Source organism: Hyperolius riggenbachi, chromosome 1 (genome assembly GCF_040937935.1).
Source record: "Hyperolius riggenbachi isolate aHypRig1 chromosome 1, aHypRig1.pri, whole genome shotgun sequence".
Classification (NCBI taxonomy): domain Eukaryota; kingdom Metazoa; phylum Chordata; class Amphibia; order Anura; family Hyperoliidae; genus Hyperolius; species Hyperolius riggenbachi.
The window spans coordinates 253,117,511-253,144,731 of NC_090646.1; the positions used below are offsets into that span (position 1 = coordinate 253,117,511).

Below are 27,221 nucleotides of genomic sequence, written 5' to 3' on the forward strand. Positions count from 1 at the left end.
TAAAGGAATACTATCGATCCCCAAGTGTTCTAAAATGACAATGTACAAATAATGTCTAAGTAGCTGTGTAAACGTTTTCCTACTTTTCATGTTAAATATCAGAGGCAAAAGCTGTAATTTATTGAGGGTAGGATTTAGCTATATTGGGACAAATCAATTGCAGAAGGGGTGTCTGTTTCAATGCACAGTCAGAGTTGCATATCAGACTACAGAAAGCAAATATCAAACATATCAAACTCTGAAAGCAAAAACAGTATGAAAAGCTGTGACAATTAGTTACATTTCCTCTGCTCTCTTCAGACACTTCAGTCACAAACAGAGCTCCCAACAGCTGCAGCTCCTGTGTCCTGTCTCTCTCTGCCACACACAGAGCTACACATAGCGTTAACTGATCAAGTGTGAGGGGAATTTCCCCTCTCCTCATGGCTCAGTCAGCCTTCAGTTTTGGCGTCAGTAAACTTCGAATGTATTTTGCTAACAGTAAACAAAGAAGTTGCTACTAAAATGTATACACCAGTACTTAGCAGCACTTCCCAAACAATTCCTGTGTCAATTGAAAAAAAGATGTGAATCGATAATAATTATTTAACTACATTACTTTAGTGTTGACAATGATCCCATTGGGTTATTGCTTGTCAGTTGGAAGAGATAGAAGGTTGACATGGTCCTTCTAAGGAAGTTATAGCCAAATTGGGGTCAGGAATTAATTACAATAGTAGCACAATAATAGGTGGTTGGGGGGAGGGTGGGAAGGAAAGGTGAAGATATATTGTGACCTAAAAGGGCTCCTAACAAAGATCTGAACTTTTATAAAACAAATGCACATACTTGGTACAGGCATAAAAAGGTTCCTTCACCTGTTGAAAATTCTGGATTATGATCGCCTATTGGCCCAGGACCTAGCCTGCACTTGGCTCTGTATTTACCCAGCTTTTCTAACTCAATATCCATGGATTGTTAGATCTTCCACTGTCCTCCTGTCCAGTCGGGTGACCATCTACTGGCCACAGATATCAGATAATTGTCACATCCCTTCCATGCTACATAAAATAGCCTCCACTTTTTTAAAATTTATAGATAATGACACCTCTGTAATTAAATAGTCCAATCCAGAGCCTGTGCTGGCTGACAAAGCTCCACTATTGAGCTGTTTAATAGCAGAGCTTACCTCCAATGTTCTGGGTGAGATGTGACAGGACCACAGTGGCAGTATTGCTGGTTACTTTTTTGTAACCAGTGATCTGCTTTAACCATTAAAATAGTAATACTATCCAGGGGGTGAGATGAGAGAATAGATAGGTTTTTAGGAATTGCCATTTGTTTTTACTCCACTTCCCTAATCTTCCTGCTTCTTTTAACCTCTTGACGACCAGCTAACGCCGATTGCCGTAAACTGGTCGTCTGCGGGTTTCCATGGAAACGAACGAGCGGCCTTTCCATGTCCGTTCACGGAGGGTGTCTCCGTCAACAGCCGGAGAGCCGCCGATCGCGGCTCACCGGCAAAATGTAAATACGCTGGGAAGAAATCTCCGCTGTTTACATCATACGGCTCTGCTGCGCAGCAGCGCCGTAAGGCAGATCGGCGATCCCCGGCCTCTGATTGGCCGGTGATCGCCGGCCTATGATAAGCTGAAGCCTATCCTTCAATGCACAGGATGGATATCCGTCCTGCGCAGCTCACAGGGGGAGGGAGAGGGAGGGACGGAGCGCAGAGAACGCTGCGGAGGGGGGCTTTGAAGAGCCCCCCCGCAAAGCGCAGCAAGCCGGCGGCGATCAAACCCCCCCAACAGGACATCCCTGTCAGGAACCGGCCCGCGGCACGCCTGCGTATACGGTTCCCGACTGCAGGTTTGACCAGATCAAGCGGGGAGCAGCCTTATTTAAGCTCCAAACAAGGCTGTGACCCCCCCCCCCCCCCCCCCCGAACACTTCTCACTGCCACCACTAGCGATTTGCTAGACACTTCCACTCTGCTGTCGAGTCCTCAGCACGCAATCCGCGTTTTCGTATTCGGGTCAGCTTTGCGCTTAGGCCGAAAACGGGAATGCCACGCACCCACACACACACACACAGTTGCAATCTTACACTGTAGTGAAGCAAAACCACTAACAGTCGTTCCGAACGATACTGTTAGCCACTCTGCTGTCGCTACTTGCACTGGCGTTTTCGTACGTTGGGTCAGCTGCGCACTTTAGGCCAACGTATGACAAACGCTCCCACACACAATGCAATTACAATTTCATATGGTAGTGTTGCTCAAGCATACAATTTAGACATGGACTTATACACACTTCAATCTCTTCTAGGCTATGAGTGTTAGTTTAGTACGGCAGAAGTCAAGCTTATTAAATAACGATTTAATATTCCATAAAAACGTGGCACAATGCAGAACTTAATATATACAAAAGATGTACAAAAACAAAGTTAAAAAAGTTACAAAGATAAAAGTTACAAAAATACACACACGGATATTTGCGTAAATATAAACGGGGGAAAAAAGAACGTTATCAGCTTAGGTTAGAAGAACGTTGTTTGACGGGAGGACGCCGTTTTGACCAGGAGTCGCGATCATCCCTAGTTAAAGCGCTACCTCCAAGAGAAGATTCTTTCTAGGTATCTGGCTCTTCTTTTTATACTCTGAAGTGTCCCCTGGGGCATTTAATGTCCAGCCCCCCGGAACTAATGCAATTTCCCCGTTTGTGACCTCACCGAACGCTTGTCATAATCTTCCTGTGATATGCAAATGTCAAAGGGTTCCTGTTTTAGCTTCTTGAAGGTTGCAGAATTCAATAGGTAAGATTGTATCCTACCAGACATCAAAAGGCTTCCTCAACATTATTTCCTAGGTTAAAGGGTATTTTAGCACATACATGAAAAGACTTCCCTAGTCCACATTACAGGTGACAACCCCAATGTTGACAGTATTTCCTAGCTGATCCAAGATAAGGATATAGTTTGCACCTCCACCAATAATTTAATTTCCTCACAACGAAATAGTGTTTAACACACAGGAGGCTCTTCCTCAACAGAAGTGTAAATGTTTCAAGTGTCAATGACTTCCACACTTCACTTCTGCCATTGTCTGATTACCCCAGCTTATTCACTGAAGTCCCTTTAGATGCAAATGTAGTACAGCCAGATGACCATCACTTTAAAGCAGAATACACATGTGAGATATAGCAGACAGAAAAATGACAGAGATATGTTCCTGTACTCCCTAATATCATCAGCACCTCAATATATCACCACACCTCCCCTCTTTAGAATGGGGCAAGGCAGATGATCTTCCCAGATTATCCTGCCAGCACCTACATTGTTGGTTCTGCTTGACGGGACAGCCCATCAGCATTCCCATGAACGCTCCCCTTCCAGATGGCGCTGGCAGGTGATTCTAACGAATCATCCTGCCAAAGCCTACATTGACGGCCTGGCCGGGTGGGGTAACCCTTTAGCATCCTCAGGAGGGTTCCCCACCTGTCAGTTAGCTCCAAGCTATATGAATGGAAAGCTAGGTCAGGTTGCTGCAATGTGTCGTTGCCCTTGGCAACCTGACGTAACCAACCAAGGGAATGCAACAGCTGGGGAAGGGTTCCAACCGTCGCTACACGCACTTTCTCTATAGTGGCAGGAGCTATCTCTCTGTCACTTTGGGGAACGATTATCTGCCGGTCTGCCTCCTCCACTTCGGACAGCTCAGAGGGAATAACTTCCCGGGACCCTCTCAGCCCGCCCCTCCCAGCTGGTGACCTGCTGGCCAGACCCCTGAGCTGTTCCAGGCTGCTGTCAAATCGAACAGCCCCAGAGAGCTCAGTGCTGCCTGTCACACATTCCAGGAAGGCTGCAGACGGAGAGGCTCCTGGGCCCTCAGGGCCAGGTTCCGAAGTGGATGTTGCTGACCCAGCAACATTTGTCACTTCAGTGGACAGTCCCTCTGCTGTAGACTCGCTAGCGCTGCGGGTTACCACGGCAGCTGAGGGAGCGCCCACATTACACACATCATAAATCACGTCACATTTGGTCTTAAAAACATCTGAAGGGGAAAGATCTGGCCTGGTGCCGTCTGCCCCTTCAGTGGGCAATCCATCTGCTGCAGCCCAACGAACACTGCTGGTTACTCCGGCAGCTGACGGAGTGTCCACATGACACACAGCATTATGTAGCACAACACATATGACATCAGCATTATCAGCCCTACATATATTGTCATTTGGGACATCACATAAAACATCAACATTATCTGCAGCATGGCACACATTGCTACTCAGCACTTCACCCGTAGCATCAACAGTTCCGGCATCGATCGCATCAATAGTCCGTGCGTCATAAATGACATCATCCGGTTCTGCATTCCTTGTATCAACATGTCCCCCTGCAGGCCTAGGACCTGGAGAATCACTAGGGCTGGCTCCTAGTACACAGTCTGTAGCCCCTGGGGCCTCACCAGCACTCCCCACTTGCACTGCGTTATCAAACAGTACCTTGCAAGAGTCCTGAACTTCTGCTGGGGATGCAGGCTCCCCGGGGTTTGGAGTAGGCTCATACCAGGCCACTAACCGTCCCAGGTCAGTACCCAGCAAAACGTTGGTGGGGATTTTGTCAGTTACCCCAACTTCTTTCAATCCGCTGCCGGCCCCCCAATCCAGGTGAACCAAGGCGGTGGGTATGGCTGGGGTGACACCCCCAATTCCTCGGACAGCAATCATTTTCCCAGGTATGTACTGCTCCAGGTTCACAAGCTGGGGATGTATGAGAGTCACTTCTGCTCCAGTGTCTCTCAGCCCAGTGGCAACTGTACCCCCAACCGTGACAAGCTGCAGACTCTCTGCATAGCCAGTGGCATTCCTGGTAGCACACAAAGCCGTTGGGACTTCACTGGGGTTTGAGGCCTCACTGGATTTTGGGGCCTCCCTCTTCCTCTCTGGGCAAGTCGTGCTGATATGACCTACCCGGTCACATACAAAGCATTTCCGAGTGTCAGTGGTTGGTTGCCTGAATCCAGGAGACAGCGGTGCTTGCCTCCTCTGGGTGCTGGGTGACACAGGTTTAGCAATCTGTTCTCCCCTCCAGCTGGGCGTAGCAGTCCTCCGGAACTCGGGTGCTCTATGGGCGGTGTAGGAATCGGCCATTTCCGCAGCCTCATCCACTGTCTTTGGTTCTCGATCCAGCACAAACAGCCGGACCTCAACAGAACAGGTGTGAAGGAACTGGTGTTTTATCATCAGCTCCTGCAGGGCATCCAAGGTTTTGACTGACAGTCCTTTTAACCACTGCTGGAAGGCAGTGCGCAGGTTGCATGCATGATCCAGGTAAATGTCATTAGGACCTCGCTGCACTGTCCTGAAACGTTTTCGATACACCTCTGGCGTGAGGTGGTATCGCGCAATGATGGCTTTCTTAATTGCCTCAAAGTCTGTTTCTTCCTCCTGGGGGAGACTCACAAACGCCTCCAGGGCCTTGCCTCTCAGCCCTGGTGTGAGGTATCTTGCCCACTGCTCACAGGGCACCCCATACTGCCGCCAAGTCCTTTCAAACCCCTGTAGGAAAGTGTCTATGTCAGAGTCCTTGTCCGTAGCGGGGAACTTATCCAGGGGGATTCTGTGGACTCGCTCACCTTCACGTTCTGCGGGTCCAGCAGACCGGTTCTGCTGCTGAAGTTTAGCCAGCTCCAGCTGGTGTTGCCGTTCAGCTCTTCCCTCCTCTGCCTGGAGTCTGTCCCTCTCGGCCTGGAGTCGCTGGGCAGCTTGTTCCCTCTCTGCTTGCCGATGTTCCAGGATCAGCTTTAGGCGCAGTTCGGGCTCAGCCGAACCTAGTAGCTGTAGGTCGGCTTCCAGAGATGTCAGCTCCGTGTTCGGTGGATCATCCAGGACATCGGCTCCACTTGCACTCTGTGGCAGGAGCGATTCCTCCTCTGGCGTGTCGTGAGCTGCATGCGCTGACGTTGAAGCACGGGCGACGTTGAAGCACGGGCTTGCTCTGCCTCATCATACTCCTCGAGCGCACGAACTAACTGCTCCTTAGTCTGGCCGCTCACCGTCTCGATGCCTTTGTGCTCACACAGGTTGAGTAGTATTTCTTTGTTTTGCCTTGCATAGCTGGATGCTTTCTGAGCCATCGTGTTGCAAAAAATAAAAAGAAAAAAGGGGGGAAGGGAAAGCAAAATACCAAGTGTATATCTTTGAACAAAAAAAACGTATATAGATTCTGCACTGAGTAGACTTCTGTAGGCTAGTTGCTTCTAGCAAGCTTCCAGCCTTTAGTACTCAGAATAGCAAGCTAAACTGCGTACTAATGTACTAAACGATCCCACCACTGCCAGCCAATTATGTCAGGAACCGGCCCGCGGCACGCCTGCGTATGCGGTTCCCGACTGCGGGGAGCAGCCTTATTTAAGCTCCAAACAAGGCTGTGACCCCCCCCCCCCCCAGAACACTTCTCACTGCCACCACTAGCGATTTGCTAGACACTTCCACTCTGCTGTCGAGTCCTCAGCACGCAATCCGCGTTTTCGTATTCGGGTCAGCTTTGCGCTTAGGCCGAATACGGGAACGCCACGCACCCACACACACACACAGTTGCAATCTTACACTGTAGTGAAGCAAAACCACTAACAGTCGTTCCGAACGATACTGTTAGCCACTCTGCTGTCGCTACTCGCACTGGCGTTTTCGTACGTTGGGTCAGCTGCGCGCTTTAGGCCAACGTATGACAAACGCCTCCACACACAATGCAATTACAATTTCATATGGTAGTGTTGCTCAAGCATACAATTTAGGCATGGACTTATACACACTTCAATCTCTTCTAGGCTATGAGTGTTAGTTTAGTACGGCAGAAGTCAAGCTTATTAAATAACGATTTAATATTCCATAAAAACGTGGCACAATGCAGAACTTAATATATACAAAAGATGTACAAAAACAAAGCAAAAAAAGTTACAAAGATAAAAGTTACAAAAATACACACACGGATATTTGCGTAAAAATAAACGGGGGAAAAAAGAACGTTACCAGCTTAGGTTAGAACGTTGTTTGACGGGAGGATGCCGTTTCGACCAGGAGTCGCGATCATCACTAGCTAAAGTGCTACCTCCAAGAGAAGATTCTTTCTAGGTATCTGGCTCTTCTTTTTATACTCTGAAGTGTCCCCTGGGGCATTTAATGTCCAGCCCCCAGGAACTAATGCAATTTCCCCGATTGTGTCATCACTGAACGCTTGTCATAATCTTCCTGTGATATGCAAACGTCAAAGGGTTCCTGTTTTAGCTTCTTGAAGGTTGCAGAATTCAATAGGTAAGATTGTATCCTACCAGACATCAAAAGGCTTCCTCAACATTATTTCCTAGATTAAAGTGTATTTTAGCACATACATGAAAAGACTTCCCTAGTCCACGTTACAGGTGACAACCCCAATGTTGACAGTATTTCCTAGCTGATCCAAGATAAGGATATAGTTTGCACCTCCACCAATAATTTAATTTCCTTACAACGAAATAGTGTTTAACACACAGGAGGCTCTTCCTCAACAGAAGTGTAAATGTTTCAAGTGTCAATGACTTCCACACTTCACTTCTGCCATTGTCTGATTACCCCAGCTTATTCACTGAAGTCCCTTTAGATGCAAATGTAGTACAGCCAGATGACCATCACTTCAAAGCAGAATACACATGTACAGTGGCGTACCTAGGGCATTTGACACCCGGTGCGAGGTATTGAAAGACACCCCCCCCCCACGGTACACCACCTGCGGCGCGCGAAGTGCGCCGCGGCGAAAAAATGGGCGTGGCTATGACCGGATGGGGCGGAGCTAATTTAAAAGTGCACCCAAGTTTTAGTCAACCTTTCTCCAGAAAATTCACATCATTGCGCAGCTTTTCTCCAGAAAATACACAAAATGTCAGAAGCTTTCAACATAAAATACACGTAATGCGAGAACATTTCACCAGACATTACACGTTATGTGAGCAGATTTCACAAGAAAATACATTCAATCATGTCGGCAGATTTGACCAGAAAAAAATCATTCAATCTTGCGGTAGATTTGACCAGAACATACACAATGTCAGCACCAGATTTCACCACAAAATACACAATATCAGTAGTTAAACTGACCACAAAATACACAATGACGGTAGTTAAACTGACCACAAAATACACAACGGTAGTTAAACTGACCACAAAATACATAATGACGGTAGTTAAACTGACCACAAAATACACAATGTCGGTAGCAGATCTGACCACAAAATACACAATATCGGTAGCAGATTTGAGTGTTGGCAAGCTGATAGCCTGGTGGGTAGGTGGTGAAGGGTGAGCAGCCTGATTGCCTAGTGGGTAGGTGGGCAGCCTGCTGGGTAGCAGTGGTGGGTAGGGGGGCAGCAGTGGTGGGTAGCCTGCTGGGTAGCCTGGTGGGTAGGTGGGCAGCAGTGGTGGGTAGGTGGGTAGCATGGTGGGTAGGGGGGCAGCAGTGGTGGGTAGGTGGCCAGCCTGCTGGGTAGCCTGGTGGGTAGGTGGGCAGCCTGCTGGGTAGCAGTGGTGGGTAGGTGGGCAGCAGTGGTGGGTAGGTGGGCAGCCTGCTGGGTAGCCTGGTGGGTAGGTGGGCAGCCTGCTGGGTAGCAGTGGTGGGTAGGTGGGCAGCAGTGGTGGGTAGGTGGGCAGCAGTGGTGGGTAGCCTGGTGGGTAGGTGGGCAGCCTGCTGGGTAGCCTGGTGGGTAGGTGGGCAGCAGTGGTGGGTAGGTGGGCAGCAGTGGTGGGTAGCCTGGTGGGTAGGTGGGCAGCAGCGGTGGGTAGGTGGGCAGCAGCGGTGGGTAGGTGGGCAGCAGCGGTGGGTAGGTGGGCAGCAGTGGTGGGCAGCCTGCTGGGTAGCCTGGTGGGTAGGTAGGCAGCAGTGGTGGGTAGGTGGGCAGCCTGCTGGGTAGCCTGGTGGGTAGCAGTGGTGGGTAGGTGGGCAGCAGTGGTGGGTAGGTGGGCAGCAGTGGTGGGTAGCCTGCTGGGTAGGTGGGCAGCAGTGGTGGGTAGGTGGGCAGCAGCGGTGGGTAGGTGGGCAGCAGTGATGGGTAGGTGGGCAGCAGTGGTGGGTAGCCTGCTGGGTAGGTGGGCAGCAGTGGTGGGTAGGTGGGCAGCAGCGGTGGGTAGGTGGGCAGCAGCGGTGGGTAGATGGGCAGCAGCGGTGGGTAGGTGGGCAGCAGTGGTGGGTAGCCTGCTAGCAGTGGTGGGTAGGTGGGCAGCAGCGGTGGGCAGGTGGGCAGCAGCGGTGGGCAGGTGGGCAGCAGCGGTGGGTAGCCTGCTGGGTAGCCTGGTGGGTAGGTGGGCAGCAGCGGTGGGTGGGTGGGCAGCAGTGGTGGGTAGGTGGGCAGCAGTGGTGGGTAGCCTGCTAGCAGTGGTGGGTAGGTGGGCAGCAGCGGTGGGCAGGTGGGCAGCAGCGGTGGGCAGGTGGGCAGCAGCGGTGGGTAGCCTGGTGGGTAGGTGGGCAGCAGCGGTGGGTAGGTGGGCAGCAGTGGTGGGTAGGTGGGCAGCAGTGGTGGGTAGCCTGGTGGGTAGGTGGGCAGCAGTGGTGGTAGGTGGGCAGCAGTGGTGGGTAGGTGGGCAGCAGCGGTGGGTAGGTGGGCAGCAGTGGTGGGTAGGTGGGCAGTAGTAGTGGGTAGCCTGGTGGGTAGGTGGGCAGCAGTGGTGGGTAGGTGGGCAGCAGCGGTGGGTAGGTGGGCAGCAGCGGTGGGTGGCCGGTGCACCTGTAAAAGAAAAAAACCTTACCTGCAGATGTCTTCCGAGTCCCAGGCAGCCTCCGCAGCTCCTCTTGAATGTCCCGCGCCGTCTCCTGCTGCGTCATCAGTGCAGGGCTACGGGAAGATGGCCGCCAAAGCCCACACTGGAGACAAAAATAGACGGCAAGATGGCGTCGGCGGCCATCTTGCCGTCTATTTTTGTCTCCAGTGCGGGCTTCGGCGGCCATCTTCCCGTAGCCCTGCTCGGGTAAACTGAGGGCGGCTATCAGCCGCCCTGTCAGTGCCCGTTGCCGGCGCCCGTGGAGGGGAAGCGCCGAAGGAGGAGACCCAGGTGAGGGAGATGTGGGGGGTATTTCCCCCCTCCCCGCCGACGCTGCCACCCCTCCTTCAGCGCTGCTTCCCCTCCTGTGTCATCAAGGCTTCTGGGGAGGCCTTGATGACACCCCCCCTGGAGCTGACACCCGGAGCGGAGCGCTCCTGGCCGCCCCATGGTAGGGACGCCACTGCACATGTAAGATATAGCAGACAGAAAAATGACAGAGATATGTTCCTGTACTCCCTAATATCATCAGCACTTCAATATATCCCCACAATCCTCCTAGTGGGGAACAAAGGGGGTAAGTCTGATCGCCCTGGCTCTATCCTGATTTGTGCTGCGGGCTGGAGAGCCCACGCAGCACAGATCAGCCATAAATCCCCTGGTCATCAAGTGGTTAAGCAGCAGTGTGTGTTTTTTCTTTTCCTAAAGCCTACACGGTACAATTTTCCTTCAGATCAACCGGTGATCTGATAATAAATTGCATCATGTGTAGAAGTCCAAATTGTTTCTGATCAATTTTGCAATAGATTTTGCATTGATAAGAACCCAAAATCTATTGCAAAATCTATCGCAACCCGATTGGACCGGTTGGAAATTATCTAATAGATCCATCGATCTGACGGAAAATTGAATCGTGTAGATGAAGCTTAACCACTTTACCCCTCGCGGTACGAATTTCTGCGTCCCTTTTTTCCCCCCTAAAAAGCCAGGGACGAAGAAATCCGTACCATCCGCGCTACAGCCGCTGTCCACGCTCCCGCCGCTCGTGGGCACATTCCCGCTCGCCCGGAGATCAATGAACGGGAAAATCCAATCCCGTTCGTTGATCTAAGCCCCCGCAATGATCCGCTGCTTCTATTAGAAACAGCGCGATCATTGTGATTTATCCAGCCTCGTACTGCTTCCTGTAAGCGTCCTTCCGGAAACTTACAGGTCGCATGTAAACAAACACACTGTGGCCATCTTGTGGCCAAATAGTAAAACTACACCCTAAAGCATTTTACATATACAAACACATTAGTTTTACACGATAAATTAACTCATTACCTCCCACACTCCCCAGTTGTTGTTTTTTTGTAATAAAAAAAAAATACAATTAAAAAAAACATAAATAGTTACCTTAGGGACTGAAGTTTTTAAATATTTATGTCAAGAGGGTATAACACTGTTACTTTATAAACTACGGGCTTGTAATTAGGGATGGATGCAAAACTGAAAAAAATGCACCTTTATTTCCAAATAAAATATTGGCGCCAAACATTGTGATAGGGACATAATTTAAACGGTTTAATAACCGGGACAAATGGGCAAATACATTTCATGGGTTTTAATTACAGTAGCATGCATTATTTAAAAACTATAATGGCCGAAAACTGAAAAATAATAATTTTTTCCCACATTTTTTCCTATTTTCCCATTAAAACACATTTAGAATAAAATAATTATTGGCATAATGTCCCACCTAAAGAAAGCCTAATTGGTGGCGAAAAAAATAAGATATAGTTCATTTAATTGCGATAAGTAATAATAAAGTTATAGACGAATGAATGGAAGGAGCGCTGATAGGTGAAAATTGCTCTGGTGTTCAAGGGGTAAAACCCCTCAGTGGTGAAGTGGTTTAAGGCGGCCATACACTGTTTGATCTGGCAAGCAGATAGATCCCTCTTCCATCATTAACTGATCAGAGAGGGATCTATCTGCTCTATTCCCTCCACTCACTACACATAGATTTTCAATAGATTTCAGCATGAAATCTTTGAGTTTTGTCTTGGTCTCTGCTTCACCCCCACCAGCTGCTCTGTCTTCTTCATCTCCTTGTCCTGGGACAGATGTGTGATATAATACAAGAGACAGACACAAGGGGCACTGGGACCATTAGAGGCCCCTAGTGTCTATCCCCTGTATTATCTCACACAGGCACCTGGGGACACGTGAGTGAAGAAGACGAAGCAGTCACCAGGGAGAAGAGCAGGCAGGGGAGAGTACCTTTATCGGTTTGTCGAATCAAATTACACTAGCGACGCACTCCCGATCTCCCACCAAATGACCCAAAATTTTCCATCCGGACTGACCAAGCGATTTCAGCCGGAAATCTCTCAATCAGTCAATTGATCAGACCAAATGCTGCACCGGTTTCGGCCATATATCGATGGGAGAAATCGGTGAGTCTATGGCCTGCTTAAAGTAAACCAGATATCTAAAAATCTAAAGAATCGATACTTACCTGGGGCTTCCTCCGGCCTCATAAGCATGTATGAGTTCCTCGCCATCCTCCCCTGGTCTGCTGTTCATCCGCGATCAGCCCTAGTAACAGGCTCAGTTGCATCAGTCCGGGTCTACTGCGCATGTGTAGTAGGTCCGTGCATGCGTAGAAGACCCAGACAGTACCCGACTGAGCAAGTTACCGGGGCTGATCGTGGCTGAACGGCAGACCGCGGGAGGACAGCGAGGGACTCACACGTGCTTAGGGGCTGGAGGAAGCCCTAGGTAGGTATTGATTCTTTAGATCTTTTGATCTCTGGTACACTTTAAGAGAAATTCTTAATCTTACACATTCATTTAGGTTTTGCTTTTTTAGTCAGTCCTTATTGGGGAAAGAGTTAACCCTCCTGGCGGTTTGCTAAAAATCCACCAGGGGGCAGCAAATCCGTTTTTAAAAAAATTATTTTTTTCTTTTTCATGTAGCGAGACAAGGTCTCGCTACATGATAGCCGCTACTCAGCGGCATCCCCCCAGCCCCTCAAATCGCCGGAGGCGATCGGAGATCCCGTTCAAAGAACGGGATATCCTGGAGGGCTTCCCCCGTCGCCATGGCGACGGGCGGGATGACGTTTCCGACGTCAAAGGGGACTCCGATCCACCCCACAGCGCTGCCTGGCACTGATTGGCGAGGCAGCGCACAGGGTCTGGGGGGGGGGGCGGCCGCGTCGCGACGAATAGCGGCGGATAGCGGCGGCGATCGCATTGCACACGCAGCAAGCAAAGTGCTAGCTGCATGTAGCAAAAAAAAAATTATGCAAATCGGCCCAGCGGGGCCTGAGCAGTGCCTTGCGGCGGCATAGCCCGTGCTCAGCACATGCTTACTGCCAGGGAGGTTAAAAAAAAAAAACATTTGGTGTAGCCTGTCACGATCGGGTTCGAATTCCCGCGACTGTCATCTGCTATTTTCCAAGCCACATCTTCCATATAATCCACCAATGCTCTTATTAGCAGGAATAGGAAATGTGACGTTAAAGGACACCTGAAGTGAGATGGATATGCAAGCTGACAAATGTATTTCCTTTTAAACAATGCAAAGTGCCTGGCTGCCCCGCTGATCCTATAATTTTAGTCATAAACCCTGAACAACCATGCAGATCAGATGTTTGACTGATTCGCTGAATGCTTGTTTCAGATGACTGATTTGATTTCAGTCCAGAATCAGGAATACCAGAACTCCAACACTCATCCCTACCTGAAGCATGGAATTAGGCAGAAATAGCCCCCTGTATCTGGAATTGGGGGAAGAGGAGAATATTATTCTGGCTCATCAACAAGTGTATTCCTGACAATACTAATCTGATGGATCCCACCACTCTTTGTGTATTAATAAGTCGCAGAATAAAGGAGTCATATTTTTCAACAAAAACAAACAAAGTTTGCAGCATTACCAGGTTAACAGAAGTAAGGCAAGCACTTTATTTCGCTGAGATCAGGTATAAACAGTTTTAGAAATGTCTGATTTGCAGTCTTGTTCACAAAGTTGTCCATATAAGCAAAATCTACTCACTAGTAATTACCTATAATATAATATGTGTTCAGCAGGATAAACCGATTTGATGAATGGTTTTACCGTACACCAGTGATTGGTCCTGTTTACTTCAAACACTTCATAAATGCTCATATCAAGCATTACTCAGGTGATTTCTTCAGACGTTTACATTCCTTTACCTCTGCACCACATGATCCCAGGTAATGCCTTATGTTCTATTTATCTACTGTTGTATTCAGAATTATGCATCCACTGAATTTGATCATATATATATATATATATATATATATATATATATATATATATATATATATATACTGTATATTCAATTGTAATGATTATAACTCCCTAGGGGTTCTTGCCAATTGTGAGCTGTCTGGGTATTCTATAATGTTTACAGAACTTGAAATGGAAATGTTTTCGATGAAGGTTTTAAGATTAGGGGACAAAAATGTGGTCATTAAACTTTGAGAGGCTCAAAAAGAATTGCATAGGAATTGAGTGTTGGAATTGACACTATAAGACATATGGATACTGCTGCAAATACTGAAAAAGGTTAATGCTACGTAACAAACATCTAATAAACTGTTCACCTCTAGGAATATGTTATCTGGCACCAAGTCAACTCCAGACATCAGCCAACAATGTTACTGTAAGTTGCTTAAAGGTGCATTTGTAGACAGCTACATTATTGTGTTAACCTTGCTGTGCTGAAACACTTTTCATTCTTATTCTTATATACGTATGGTGGGAGATAACTACACGTAGCGTGTTCTTTGTGCGGAACATAGGAGCCTTACCGTCTTATGTCTTAAATGTCACATTTGAAGTAGCACACAGGTTTATTACTGTTGTCGTTTTTATCATCCCCCCCTACTCATTCAACTGACAGTAGCCAATATTTTCAATTAAATTCCCTGCATCTACCTCTAATCACCCACTTAGGACCCCCTATACTAAACCCCTACCATTCCCTTAAACATTAACCATTTCCTGACTCCTCCACCTAACCTCTTTCCCATGAATGTTTCGCTTAAAATAATCCATTCCTGATACCTGACCTTACAGGAAATACCCTAACCCTAAGCCTAAAAAAAAAGTATTTTAACTTACCTGGGGCTTCTTGCAGCCCCTGCAGTCATCCTGTGCAGCCCCTCCAGTCAGCAGCAATGACCCCTCAAAGCTGGCTGTCCATGCGCTTCCTCTTCGTGCCCATGTGCAGTATGGGGAAATTGCTACTGAGCAGAACACTTCCGGGAATGGGAGAGCAATCAGGATCAGTAGCCTGCAACTGGCCACAACCGGCCAATATTGAGGGGGTTGCCGCTGCTGACTGGAGGGTCGTGAAAGGATAGCACAGGCACAGGATGACTGCAGGGGGCTGCAATAAGCTCTAGGTAAGTTAAACTGCTTTTTTCCAGGCTTAAAGAAAACCTGAACTGAAAATTAAAAGTCAAAATAAGCATACACAAGTCATACTTACCCCCTGTGTAGTCTACTCCTCAATCTCTTTCTCCTCTCCCGTGTCCTGTTTGTCTACTGTGATCATGGGAATTCTCCGTCCTCCATTTTGAAAATGGCCATTACCCCATAACAGCTTTCTGGTCAGCACACTGTTAAACTGTAACATGGTCCACTTGAGCCATAGGGAAACATGGACATTACCGGGCACATCAGTTGTCTACTCAGCTATAACTGACAGCAACTGATATATTTCAGTTCTGACAAAATGTTGTCAGAACTGGAAGGGATCACTGTAAGAAGAAAATAGTGAGCTTCTGAGAGGAACTGATGGCAAGGTAACTATTTAATGTTCATTTGAAGTTACCTCATGTGTTTATTTTAAATAATTTTACTCAGTACAGGTTCTCTTTAAATATCACTAACATTTTAACAACAGCTAACCTCACCCAACCCTAACCCTCTTTATCTAGGCATGAGCGTAGGAGGTGCAGAGGCTGTCTCAGTCTGCCCCTCACTCTTCCTTTGCCCTTTTTATAAAGAGTATCATCTGTCTTGTAGTAGTGTTATCTGTACAATCTTGTGGTGGGGAGGAGGTGGCAGTGATTATATATCAGGTTTAAAGAAAACCTAGGGCTTGATTCACAAAGCCGTGCTAACTGTTTAGCACGGGCGAGCTAAACAGTTAGCACATGAAGTGCCGTTCGCGGACTTTTGCACGCGCAAATTGCCGCGATTCGCAGCAATTTGTGCGCGCAAAAGTCAGCGATCGCGCGAATCGCAACACTTTGCACTCGCAAAAGTCCGCGAACAGCACTTCACGTGCTAACTGTTTAGCACGCCCGTGCTAAACAGTTAGCACGGCTTTGTGAATCAAGCCATTAAAGTGAGAAGGATATAGAGGCTGCCATACTTATTTCATTCTAAACAATATCAGCTGCCTGGCAGCCCTGCTGATCTCTTTGGCTGCTAAAGTGTCTGAATCAAACACCTGAAACAAGCATGCAGCCAATTTTGTCAGTTCTGACATTAATGTCAAAAACACCTGATCTGCTACACATTTTTTCAGGATTTATGGCTAAAAGAATTAGAGCAGACAGAAAGCTGATATTGTTTTAAAAAAAATAAATATGGCAGCCTCTATATCCCTCTAACTTCAGTAGTCCTTTAACACACTATAGAGTTAATTCACAAAACTTAATTATTTTTCACCTTAACTGGAAGCTAATGCATGAGATAAACAAATAAGAAGAGAGAATTCATGAGATAAACAGATAAGGAGAGATAAACCATTAGTTAACTCAGTTAAGGAAAGACAAATCATGAGGTAAGTTAAATAAAGAGAGATAAATCATGAGTTAGGTCAAGTAAGGAGAGATATATTGGGCCTGATGCAATTGTCAGACTCGCGAGCGACGATAACGTAGCCTGATCCAATTGCATTTAGCCCTAGGCAGGGTGTTAAAAAACCCAGGCCAGCGAGTTCTTTACATCCTATCCTATTACACTTTGCTTGCCTCCAGGAAGATAGAGTTAGCTTAGACCTGCAAAAAGCAGGTATAAACATGCTAACGCACGTCGCCGCCATTGCCGCTGCTGGGAGTCTCCTTTAATAAGTAGACCCCCAGAGCTCCCTGTCGGGCCGCCGCACATTGCTGAAGTAGTTTCTCCGTCACCCCAGAGCAATTTACCTCCCGCCGCTAATCACCCGCGCCTTTCACCGCAAGTCACGTCATGCAATTACAGTGTTTGTGAAACTGAAATTACACGGAGCCCCGGCAAAGCATCTTTTAACCTCTCGCTGGGGCTCCCCATTGGTCCACAGTCCACTTTCGTCCATTTTCTTAGTGTATGTGATTCAATAGAAAGGATAGGGAAATTGCAAGTCGCTTGAAAAAGCGCTTTGAAAAACAATTTCCAGAGCGCTTTGCAAATACATTGTATATTTTCATTTCTGGGGCAAAGAATTCAATTCCTGACATCAGGAAGTAAGAAAAACATCGCTACACAAAGGCGCTTTTCTAAGCACGAAACGCTTTAAGGCCTCTTGCACACTGCAAGCGATTCCGATTCAGATTCCGCTTTTTAAACAGTTTTTATATCCGATTCAGATTCCGATTTGCAGTTTGCTCCCTGCACACTGCAAATCGGAATCGGATGTAAAAACTGATTAAAAAGCGGAATCTGAATCTGAATCGCTTACAGTGTGCAAGAGGCCTGAAAGCGCTTAGAAAAGCGCTTTAAAAATTGCTCCATAAATCGCTCAGCACTTGCGATAGCACTGGCGATTTATAATGTGAACAAGGCCTTAACCACTTGAGGACCTAGGGCTTTCTACCCCTTAAGGACCGGCCACTTTTTTTCCATTCAGACCACTGCAGCCTTCACGGTTTATTGCTCGCTCATACAACCTACCACCTAAATGAATTTTGGCTCCTTTTCTTGTCACTAATAAAGCTTTCTTTTGATGCTATTTGATTGCTCCTGCGATTTTTACTTTTTATTATATTCATCAAAAAAGACATGAATTTTGGCAAAAAAATGATTTTTTTAACTTTCTGTGCTGACATTTTTCAAATAAAGTAAAATTTCTGTATACATGCAGCGCGAAAAATGTGGACAAACATGTTTTTGATAAAAAAAAACCCATTCAGTGTATATTTATTGGTTTGGGTAAAAGTTATAGCGTTTACAAACTATGGTGCCAAAAGTGAATTTTCCCATTTTCAAGCATCTCTGACTTTTCTGACCCCCTAGAATTCCAGGATAGTATAAATACCCCCCAAATGACCCCATTTTGGAAAGAAGACATCCCAAAGTATTCACTGAGAGGCATAGTGAGTTCATAGAAGATATTATTTTTTGTCACAAGTAAGCGGAAAATGACACTTTGTGAGGAAAAAAAAAAAAAAAAAAAGTTTCCATTTCTTCTAACTTGCGACAAAAAAAAATGAAATCTGCCACGGACTCACCATGCCCCTCTCTGAATACCTTGAAGGGTCTACTTTCCAAAATGGGATCATTTGTGGGGTGTGTTTACTGTCCTGACATTTTGGGGGGTGCTAAATTGTAAGCACCCCTGTAAAGCCTAAAGGTGCTCATTGGACTTTGGACCCCTTAGCGCAGTTAGGCTGCAAAAAAGTGCCACACATGTGGTATTGCCGTACTCAGGAGAAGTAGTATAATGTGTTTTGGGGTGTATTTTTTACACATACCCATGCTGGGTGGGAGAAATATCTCTGTAAATGACAATTTGTTAATTTTTTTTACACACAATTGTCCATTTACAGAGATATTTCTCCCACTCAGCATGGGTATGTGTAAAAATACACCACAAAACACATTATACTACTTCTCCTGAGTACGGCGATACCACATGTGTGGCACTTTTTTGCACCCTAACTGCGCTAAAGGGCCCAAAGTCCAATGAGTACCTTTAGGATTTCACAGGTCATTTTGAGAAATTTCGTTTCAAGACTACTCCTCACGGTTTAGGGCCCCTAAAATGCCAGGGCAGTATAGGAACCCCACAAATGACCCCATTTTAGAAAGAAGACACCCCAAGGTATTCCGTTAGTAGTATGGCGAGTTCATAGAAGATTTTATTTTTTGTCACAAGTTAGCGGAAAATGACACTTTGTGAAAAAACACAATTAAAATCAATTTCCGCTAACTTTTGACAAAAAATAAAATCTTCTATGAACTCACCATACTCCTAACGGAATACCTTGGGGTGTCTTCTTTCTAAAATGGGGTCATTTGTGGGGTTCCTATACTGCCCTGGCATTTTAGGGGCCCTAAACCGTGAGGAGTAGTCTTGAAACGAAATTTCTCAAAATGACCTGTGAAATCCTAAAGGTACTCATTGGATTTTGGGCCCTTTAGCGCAGTTAGGGTGCAAAAAAGTGCCACACATGTGGTATCGCCATACTCGGGAGAAGTAGTACAATGTGTTTTGGGGTGTATTTTTACACATACCCATGCTGGGTGGGAGAAATACCTCTGTAAATGGACAATTGTGTGTAAAAAAATCAAAAGATTGTCATTTACAGAGGTATTTCTCCCACCCAGCATGGGTATGTGTAAAAATACACCCCAAAACACATTGTACTACTTCTCCCGAGTACAGCGATACCACATGTGTGGCACTTTTTTGCACCCTAACTGCACTAAGGGGCCCAAAGTCCAATGAGTACCTTTAGGATTTCACAGGTCATTTTTGTTTCAAGACTACTCGTGAGGGTTTAGGGCCCCTAAAATGCCAGGGCAGTATAGGAACCCCACTAATGACCCCATTTTAGAAAGAAGACACCCCAAGGTATTCCGTTAGGAGTATGGTGAGTTCATAGAAGTTTTTATTTTTTTGTCACAAGTTAGCGGAAATTGATTTTAATAGTTTTTTTTCACAAAGTGTCATTTTCCGCTAACTTGTGACAAAAAATAAAATCTTCTATGAACTCACCATACTCCGTACGGAATACCTTTGGGTGTCTTCTTTCTAGAATGGGGTCATTTGTGGGGTTCCTATACTGCCCTGGCATTTTAGGGGCCCTAAACCGTGAGGAGTAGTCTTGAAACCAAATGTCGCAAAATGACCTGTGAAATCCTAAAGGTACTCATTGGACTTTGGGCCCCTTAGCGTACTTAGGGTGTAAAAAAGTGCCACACATGTGGTACCGCTGTACTCAGGAGAAGTAGTATAATGCGTTTTGGGGTGTATTTTTACACATACCCATGCTAAGTGGGAGAAATATCTCTGTAAATGACAATTGTTTGATTTTTTTACACACAATTGTCCATTTACATAGAAATTTCTCCCACCCAGCATGGGTATGTGTAAAAATACACCCCAAAACACATTATACTACTTTTCCTGAGTACGGCGGTACCACATGTGTGACACTTTTTTGCAGCCTAGGTGCGCTAAGGGGCCCAACGTCCTATTCACAGGTCATTTTGAAGCATTTGTTTTCTAGACTACTCCTCGCGGTTTAGGGCCCCTAAAATGCCAGGGCAGTATAGGAACCCCACAAGTGACCCCATTTTAGAAAGAAGACACCCCAAGGTATTCCGTTAGGTGTATGGCGAGTTCATAGAAGATTTTATTTTTTGTCACAAGTTAGTGAAAAATGACACTTTGTGAAAAAAAAACAATAAAAATTAATTTCCGCTAACTTTTGACAAAAAATTAAATCTTCTATGAACTCGTCATACACCTAACATAATACCTTGGGGTGTCTTTTTTTTCTAAAATGGGGTCACTTGTGGGGTTCCTATACCGCCCTGGCATTTTACAGGCCCAAAACCGTGAGTAGTCTGGAAACCAAATGTCTCAAAATGACTGTTCAGGGGTATAAGCATCTGCAAATTTTGATGACAGGTGGTCTATGAGGGGGCGAATTTTGTGGAACCGGTCATAAGCAGGGTGGCCTTTTAGATGACAGGTTGTATTGGGCCTGATCTGATGGATAGGAGTGCTAGGGGGGTGACAGGAGGTGATTGATGGGTGTCTCAGGGGGTGGTTAGAGGGGAAAATAGATGCAATCCATGCACTGGGGAGGTGATCGGAAGGGGGTCTGAGGGTTTGGCCGAGTGATCAGGAGCCCACACGGGGCAAATTGGGGCCTGATCTGATGGGTAGGTGTGCTAGGGGGTGACAGGAGGTGATTGATGGGTGTCTCAAGGTGTGATTAGAGGGGGGAATGGATGCAAGCAATGCACTGGCGAGGTGATCAGGGCTGGGGTCTGAGGGCATTCTGAGGGTGTGGGCGGGTGATTGAGTGCCCTAGGGGCAGATAGGGGTCTAATCTGATAGGTAGCAGTGACAGGGGGTGATTGATGGGTAATTAGTGGGTGTTTAGGGTAGAGAATAGATGGAAACACTGCGCTTGGGTGGTGATCTGATGTCGGATCTGCGGGCGATCTATTGGTGTGGGTGGGTGATCAGTTTGCCCGCAAGGGGCAGGTTAGGGGCTGATTGATGGGTGGCAGTGACAGCGGGTGATTGATGGGTGGCAGTGACAGGGGGTGATTGATGGGTGGCAGTGACAGGGGGTGATTGATGGGTGATTGATAGGTGATTGACAGGTAATCAGTGGGTTATTACAGGGGAGAACAGATGTAAATATTGCACTGGCGAATTGATAAGGGGGGGTCTGAGGGCAATCTGAGCGTGTAGGCGGTCGATTGGGTGCCCGCAAGGGGCAGATTAGGGTCTGATCTGATAGGTAACAGTGACAGGTGGTGATAGGGAGTGATTGATGGGTGATTGATGGGTAATTAGTGGGTGTTTAGAGGAGAGAATAGATGGAAACACTGCGCTTGGGTGGTGATCTGATGTCGGATCTGCGGGCGATCTATTGGTGTGGGTGGGTGATCAGATTGCCCGCAAGGGGCAGGTTAGGGGCTGATTGTTGGGTGGCAGTGACAGGGGGTGATTGATGGGTGATAGGTGATTGGCAGGTGATTGACAGGTGATCAGTGGGTTATTACAGGGAAGGACAGATGTAATTAATGCACTGGCGAATTGATAAGGGGGGGGGGTCTGAGGGCAATCTGAGCGTGTGGGCGGGTGATTGGGTGCCCGCAAGGGGCAGATTAGGGTCTGATCTGATAGGTAACAGTGACAGGTGGTGATAGGGGGTGATTGATGGGTAATTAGTGGGTGTTTAGAGAAGATAACAGATGTAAACGATACATTTGGGAGGTAATCTGACGGCGGGTTTGCGGGCGATCTAATGGTGTGGGTGGGTGATCAGATTGCCCGCAAGGGGCAGGTTAGGGGCTGATTGATGGGTGGCAGTGACAGGGGGTGACAGGGGGTGATTGATGGGTGATAGGTGATTGGCAGGTGATTGACAGGTGATCAGTGGGTTATTACAGGGAAGAACAGATGTAATTAATGCACTGGTGAATTGATAAGGGGGGGTCAGAGGGCAATCTGAGCGTGTGGGCGGGTGATTGGGTGCCCGCAAGGGGCAGATTAGGGTCTGATCTGATAGGTAACAGTGACAGGTGGTGATAGGGGGTGATTGATGGGTAATTAGTGGGTGTTTAGAGAAGATAACAGATGTAAACGATACATTTGGGAGGTAATCTGACGGCGGGTTTGCGGGCGATCTAATGGTGTGGGTGGGTGATCAGATTGCCCGCAAGGGGCAGGTTAGGGGCTGATTGATGGGTGGCAGTGACAGGGGGTGATTGATGGGTGATAGGTGATTGGCAGGTGATTGACAGGTGATCAGTGGGTTATTACAGGGAAGAACAGATGTAATTAATGCACTGGTGAATTGATAAGGGGGGGTCAGAGGGCAATCTGAGCGTGTGGGCGGGTGATTGGGTGCCCGCAAGGGGCAGATTAGGGTCTGATCTGATAGGTAAAAGTGACAAGTGGTGATAGGGGGTGATTGATGGGTGATTGATGGGTAATTAGTGGGTGTTTAGAGGAGAGAATAGATGTAAACAATGGATTTGGGAGGTGATCTGATGTCGGATCTGTGGGCGATCTATTGGTGTGGGGGGGTGATCAGATTGCCCGCAAGGGGCAGGTTAGGGGCTGATTGATGGGTGGCAGTGACAGGGGGTGATTGACGGGTGATTGATGGGTGATTGACGGGTGATTGACAGGTGATTGACAGGTGATTGACAGGTGATCAGGGGGATAGATGCATACAGTACACAGGGGGGGGGGGTCTGGGGGGGGGGTCTGGGGAGAATCTGAGGGGTGGGGGGTGATCAGGAGGGGGCAGGGAGCAGGGGGGGGGGATAAAAAAAAAATAGCGTTGACAGATAGTGACAGGGAGTGATTGATGGGTGATTAGGGGGGTGATTGGGTGCAAACAGGGGTCTGGGGGGTGGGCAGGGGGGGGGGGGTCTGATGGGTGCTGTGGGCGATCTGGGGCAGGGGGGGGAGAAATCAGTGTGCTTGGGTGCAGACTAGGGTGGCTGCAGCCTGCCCTGGTGGTCCCTCGGACACTGGGACCACCAGGGCAGGAGGCAGCCTGTATAATACACTTTGTAAACATTACAAAGTGTATTATACACTTTGTATGCGGCGATCGCGGGGTTAACATCCCGCCGGCGCTTCCGTATAGCCGGCGGGATGTTGCGGCGAGCGAGCGGTGACAGGCGCCGGCGGAGGATCGCGTCACGGATGACGCGATCGCTCCGCCCATGCCCTTAAATGGACCGCCGCCTCTGTGGGTGAGGCCGTCCTGCAGGGCTCCACTTCCCCGCCGCCCCTGTGTAGTGGGCGGTCGGGAAGTGGTTAAAGTGCTGTGGCACTCATTTACTAATATTGCTTCTGCCGAATGCTAGAGACACTATTGTCCTTACTACTGAAGGAGCTCAATAGGATGGAACAGGTAAGTATAAAGCACATCTAATAATGGTAGGCAATGACTGTCCTGGTTGTTTTTCAAAATACTTACATATTTGCTATAGTAACTACCAATTTTTTTTCTTTAGAGATGACAAAAAGATGACCCCTTTTTTACTGTTCATTTTCCTTCTCCAGTCTGCTGCTGCTATTCCAGTAAGTTACCTAACTTTGCATGTATCTTTACCTTTACTACTCAATATTTCAATTTATGATTTAAAAAAATATATTATTCTCCAACAGATGCCATTCCCATACAGAGGCAGCAACAGTGAAGAGGTAAGAAAATTATACAAAACACTAACAACAACAATAGTGGCTTTATTTGAAACACTATAATAATGCTATACTAATATTATATATTTCAGGGACAACCTTATGGGCCATACAACCATTTAAATTTACAGGTAAAAATAAACAATGTGAGTTTAAAGTGAGTCTGAATGAACACCACGTGTGAGCAAAGCATCAGATATCAGCCTCAGTCTATCACTCAGCCCAATCAGAGAGGAGCAGGAATGTGGGAGGGGAGATGACAAACTTCCCTCTCTCACTTTCTTTCAGCAGTGGCGAGAGAATAGAGCTTGGTACACTGAAATAAGATTATTACAGCAGCGACATTTCTGAATCGATGGAAAAGCTTGCATGCAGGGTGAGATTCCTGGCAGAATTATAAACACAGTGCAGTGTTTAAATGGAATTTGATTTTGTGGCTGTCAATCCCGCTTTAAAGGACAACTGAAGTGAGAAGAATATGGAGGCCTGCATATTTATTTCTTTTTAACCACTTGCGTGACATGCAGGTGTATTAAAACGTCCTGCTGGAGCCTCTTAATGGCTCCAGGACATTTTAAACTGTCATGCACTGCTGCTGCTGCTGTGCGTGCTCCCGTGTGCATGTGCGCACACGTGCATGTGCATTCCTGTAAAAAAGCACCCAAAAAAAAATACACCTTTATTTCCAAATACTATATTGTCATCATACTTTGTACTAGGGACATAATTAAAATCTTGTGATAGCCAGGACAAATAGACAGATAAAATGTGTGGGTTTTATGTACAGTAGCAGTGTTTATATTAAAAATATAGGGGATGAAATTGGATTTTTTCCTTGTTTTCCCCTTTAAAATGCATAGAAAATAAAGTAATTACTGAAAACAAATATCAACCCCAAAAAGCCCAATTGGTGGTGTAAAAAACAAGATATAGATCATTTCATTGTGATTAGTAGTGATTAAGCTATTGGCAAATGAAAGGGATGAGCACTGAAAATCACTCTTGTCCGTTAGGGTAAAAACCGCCTTGGGGTGAAGTGGTTAAACAATACCAGTTGTCTGGCAGCCTTGATGGTCTATTTGGCTGCAGTAGTGTCTGAATAACACCAGAAACAAGCATGAAGCTAATCTTGTCAGATCTGACAATAATGTCAGAAACATCTGATCTGCTGCATGCTTGTTCAGGGTCTATGGATAAAAGTTTTAGAGGCAGAGGAGCAGCAGGACAGCCAGGCAACTGGTATCAATTAAAAGGAAATAAATATGGCAGCCTCCATATCCCTCCCTCTTCAGTTTCCCTTTAAATTGCTTTACTGGTGGCAAAATATTCCCAGAGTACAATGATATGGATGCCACCTTCCCATAGCTGGACATGGCTTTTGAGAAGGCTTTATGATTTAAAGGTTAAAAAATTGACCTTTTGTTATTCATGCGTTAGACACATCCAACTATGTACATTTTCGCTCTACAAAAAAGAAATGCAAGGATGGCTTTTATTGTGTAAAATGGTGTAATCACTCCGATGTACTCTGTCCCCTGAGAAGGAACTGTGAGCGCAAGGAGGCATCAGACAAATGGATAGCCCCAAATTATATGTAGAGGTTATTAAATTCAGTTGTATTCATTCTTTTGCCAACAGCTCACCTCAGTGTGAACAGCTTGGCACTTGTGTATCACCTGCAAACTGTTTCTAAAATAAGTACAAACTTTGAAGGATGAAACTGGCACAAACATGTAGTCTTTGCTTTCAGGAAACGCTCAATGCAATCTTTGGGCCTGATTCACAAAGCGGTGCTAACAGCACGCTGGTGAAAAGCCCTTTATCACGCCTAAACTCAGTTTAGGCATGATAAGTTTAGGTGTGATAAATTTAGGTGTGATAAGTTTAGGCATGATAAGTTTAGGTGTGATAAGTTTAGGCATGATAAGTTTAGGTGTGATAAGTTTAGGCATGATAAGTTTAAGCACCAACTGCGATAGCACCGCAGTGCACAGCTGATCAAAAGTTTTGCGCTAGCAAAGTCTGGTGCACTTCGCATAGAGTTTAATGGCGCTGCTTTGCGTGCGGCACTTTGCACGCTATCTACACTTATCTAAACTTAGCATGCCTAAACTTATCACACCTAAACTTATCACACCTAAACTTATCACGCCTAAACTGGCTTTTCACCAGCGTGGTGCAATGGTTATCACGCCTAAAGTCTCTAACTGGGTTAGCACCGCTTTGTGAATCGAACCCTTTGTGTGCATGTCAGGATTTTAGATAGACTGTTTATAAATAGACACAAAATAATATGAAGCAATCCTTAAAGACATATTAAGACATCCTCATATGCTTTTAGTTTGAAGTTTGATGGATGCATGAAAAGCCTGTGTTTGAAGTCTGGGGAGGCTCAAACTATTTATTTATTCTATAAACTCTGACTTTTAGTCCCCTATAATTTCCTAGCGGTTTTGGGTCACCTTGAGGTGCTTGGTTACTGTGTTATACTGGTCCAAGCCCTATCCCATAGAGTCATATCAATCCCTGCCATGCACTGAGGAAGACCATAAGTCCGAAACAGGCTGGTGTGGCTGTGTAAAATGTAAAGCTATAGGCTTGCTGTACACCAGTGGCTCTGGATGTAAGCCTGGCTTTAGGGGCATAAAGAGAATTTGCATATTCATTAGCGGTGCATTATGGGCAACCACCGATGTTCACTTAAAGCTGAATTATTGCGAATTCCTTGTTTTAAGAAGGCAAATCACATTAATGGTGGCCATACATGGTACAATTTTTTCATACAATCTTACCATTTCTATGTAATATAAGGGAACTGCCTAAATTATCCTTTCAGTATATTCACTTAATTTACCCTTATACTACATAGAAATAGTAAGATTGTATGAAAAAATTGTACCATGTATGGCCTCCATAAGTGTTGAAATATCAGCAAATAAACATCTGTTCTTGAAAATTGTCTTGAAAACTAATAAGTATGCATGATGTTTTAGATGCCTCCTCTTGGTCCTATGTATGGATATGGCCTTCCCAATTACTCACAGTTGGTCCAGATGCAGCAAGCTTTGTCCCGGAAACCAGTCCCATGGCAGCCACAACTGCCGCAGACTAATAAAGAGACTCCAGCCTATCAACCGCCAGGACACCAGATGCAGCAGCAGTTTCCAAGGCAACCATCTCTTCCCCTGCCACAGCCCAACTATCAGCATGTAACGAAACAGCCTCTACAACTACCTACCGCACCTGATCTTCAGATTCCACAGGTACGCAACTTAACAGTCTGGGTTCTATTTAGATAACTATGAATCACAGGGAA

At 46.4% G+C, this 27,221-nt stretch overlaps 1 protein-coding gene across 3 annotated transcripts in view; it reads left to right on the forward strand.

Moving 5' to 3' along the window:
• Positions 1–13,861: 13,861 nt before the first annotated feature.
• Positions 13,862–27,221, forward strand: part of LOC137504403 (soluble scavenger receptor cysteine-rich domain-containing protein SSC5D-like) — a 46,261-nt gene continuing 32,901 nt past the window's right edge. For 2 of the 3 annotated variants that reach the window (XM_068232784.1, XM_068232802.1), the window contains exons 1-5: positions 14,397–14,443; positions 23,719–23,785; positions 23,873–23,908; positions 23,998–24,036; positions 26,899–27,168. In XM_068232784.1, coding sequence (XP_068088885.1) covers positions 14,436–14,443; positions 23,719–23,785; positions 23,873–23,908; positions 23,998–24,036; positions 26,899–27,168 — 420 coding nt within the window. In that variant the 5' untranslated portion in view covers positions 14,397–14,435. Of the gene's footprint in view, positions 13,992–14,396; positions 14,444–23,718; positions 23,786–23,872; positions 23,909–23,997; positions 24,037–26,898; positions 27,169–27,221 lie in introns of those variants that run through there. The other variant, XM_068232792.1, reaches the window with a different exon arrangement.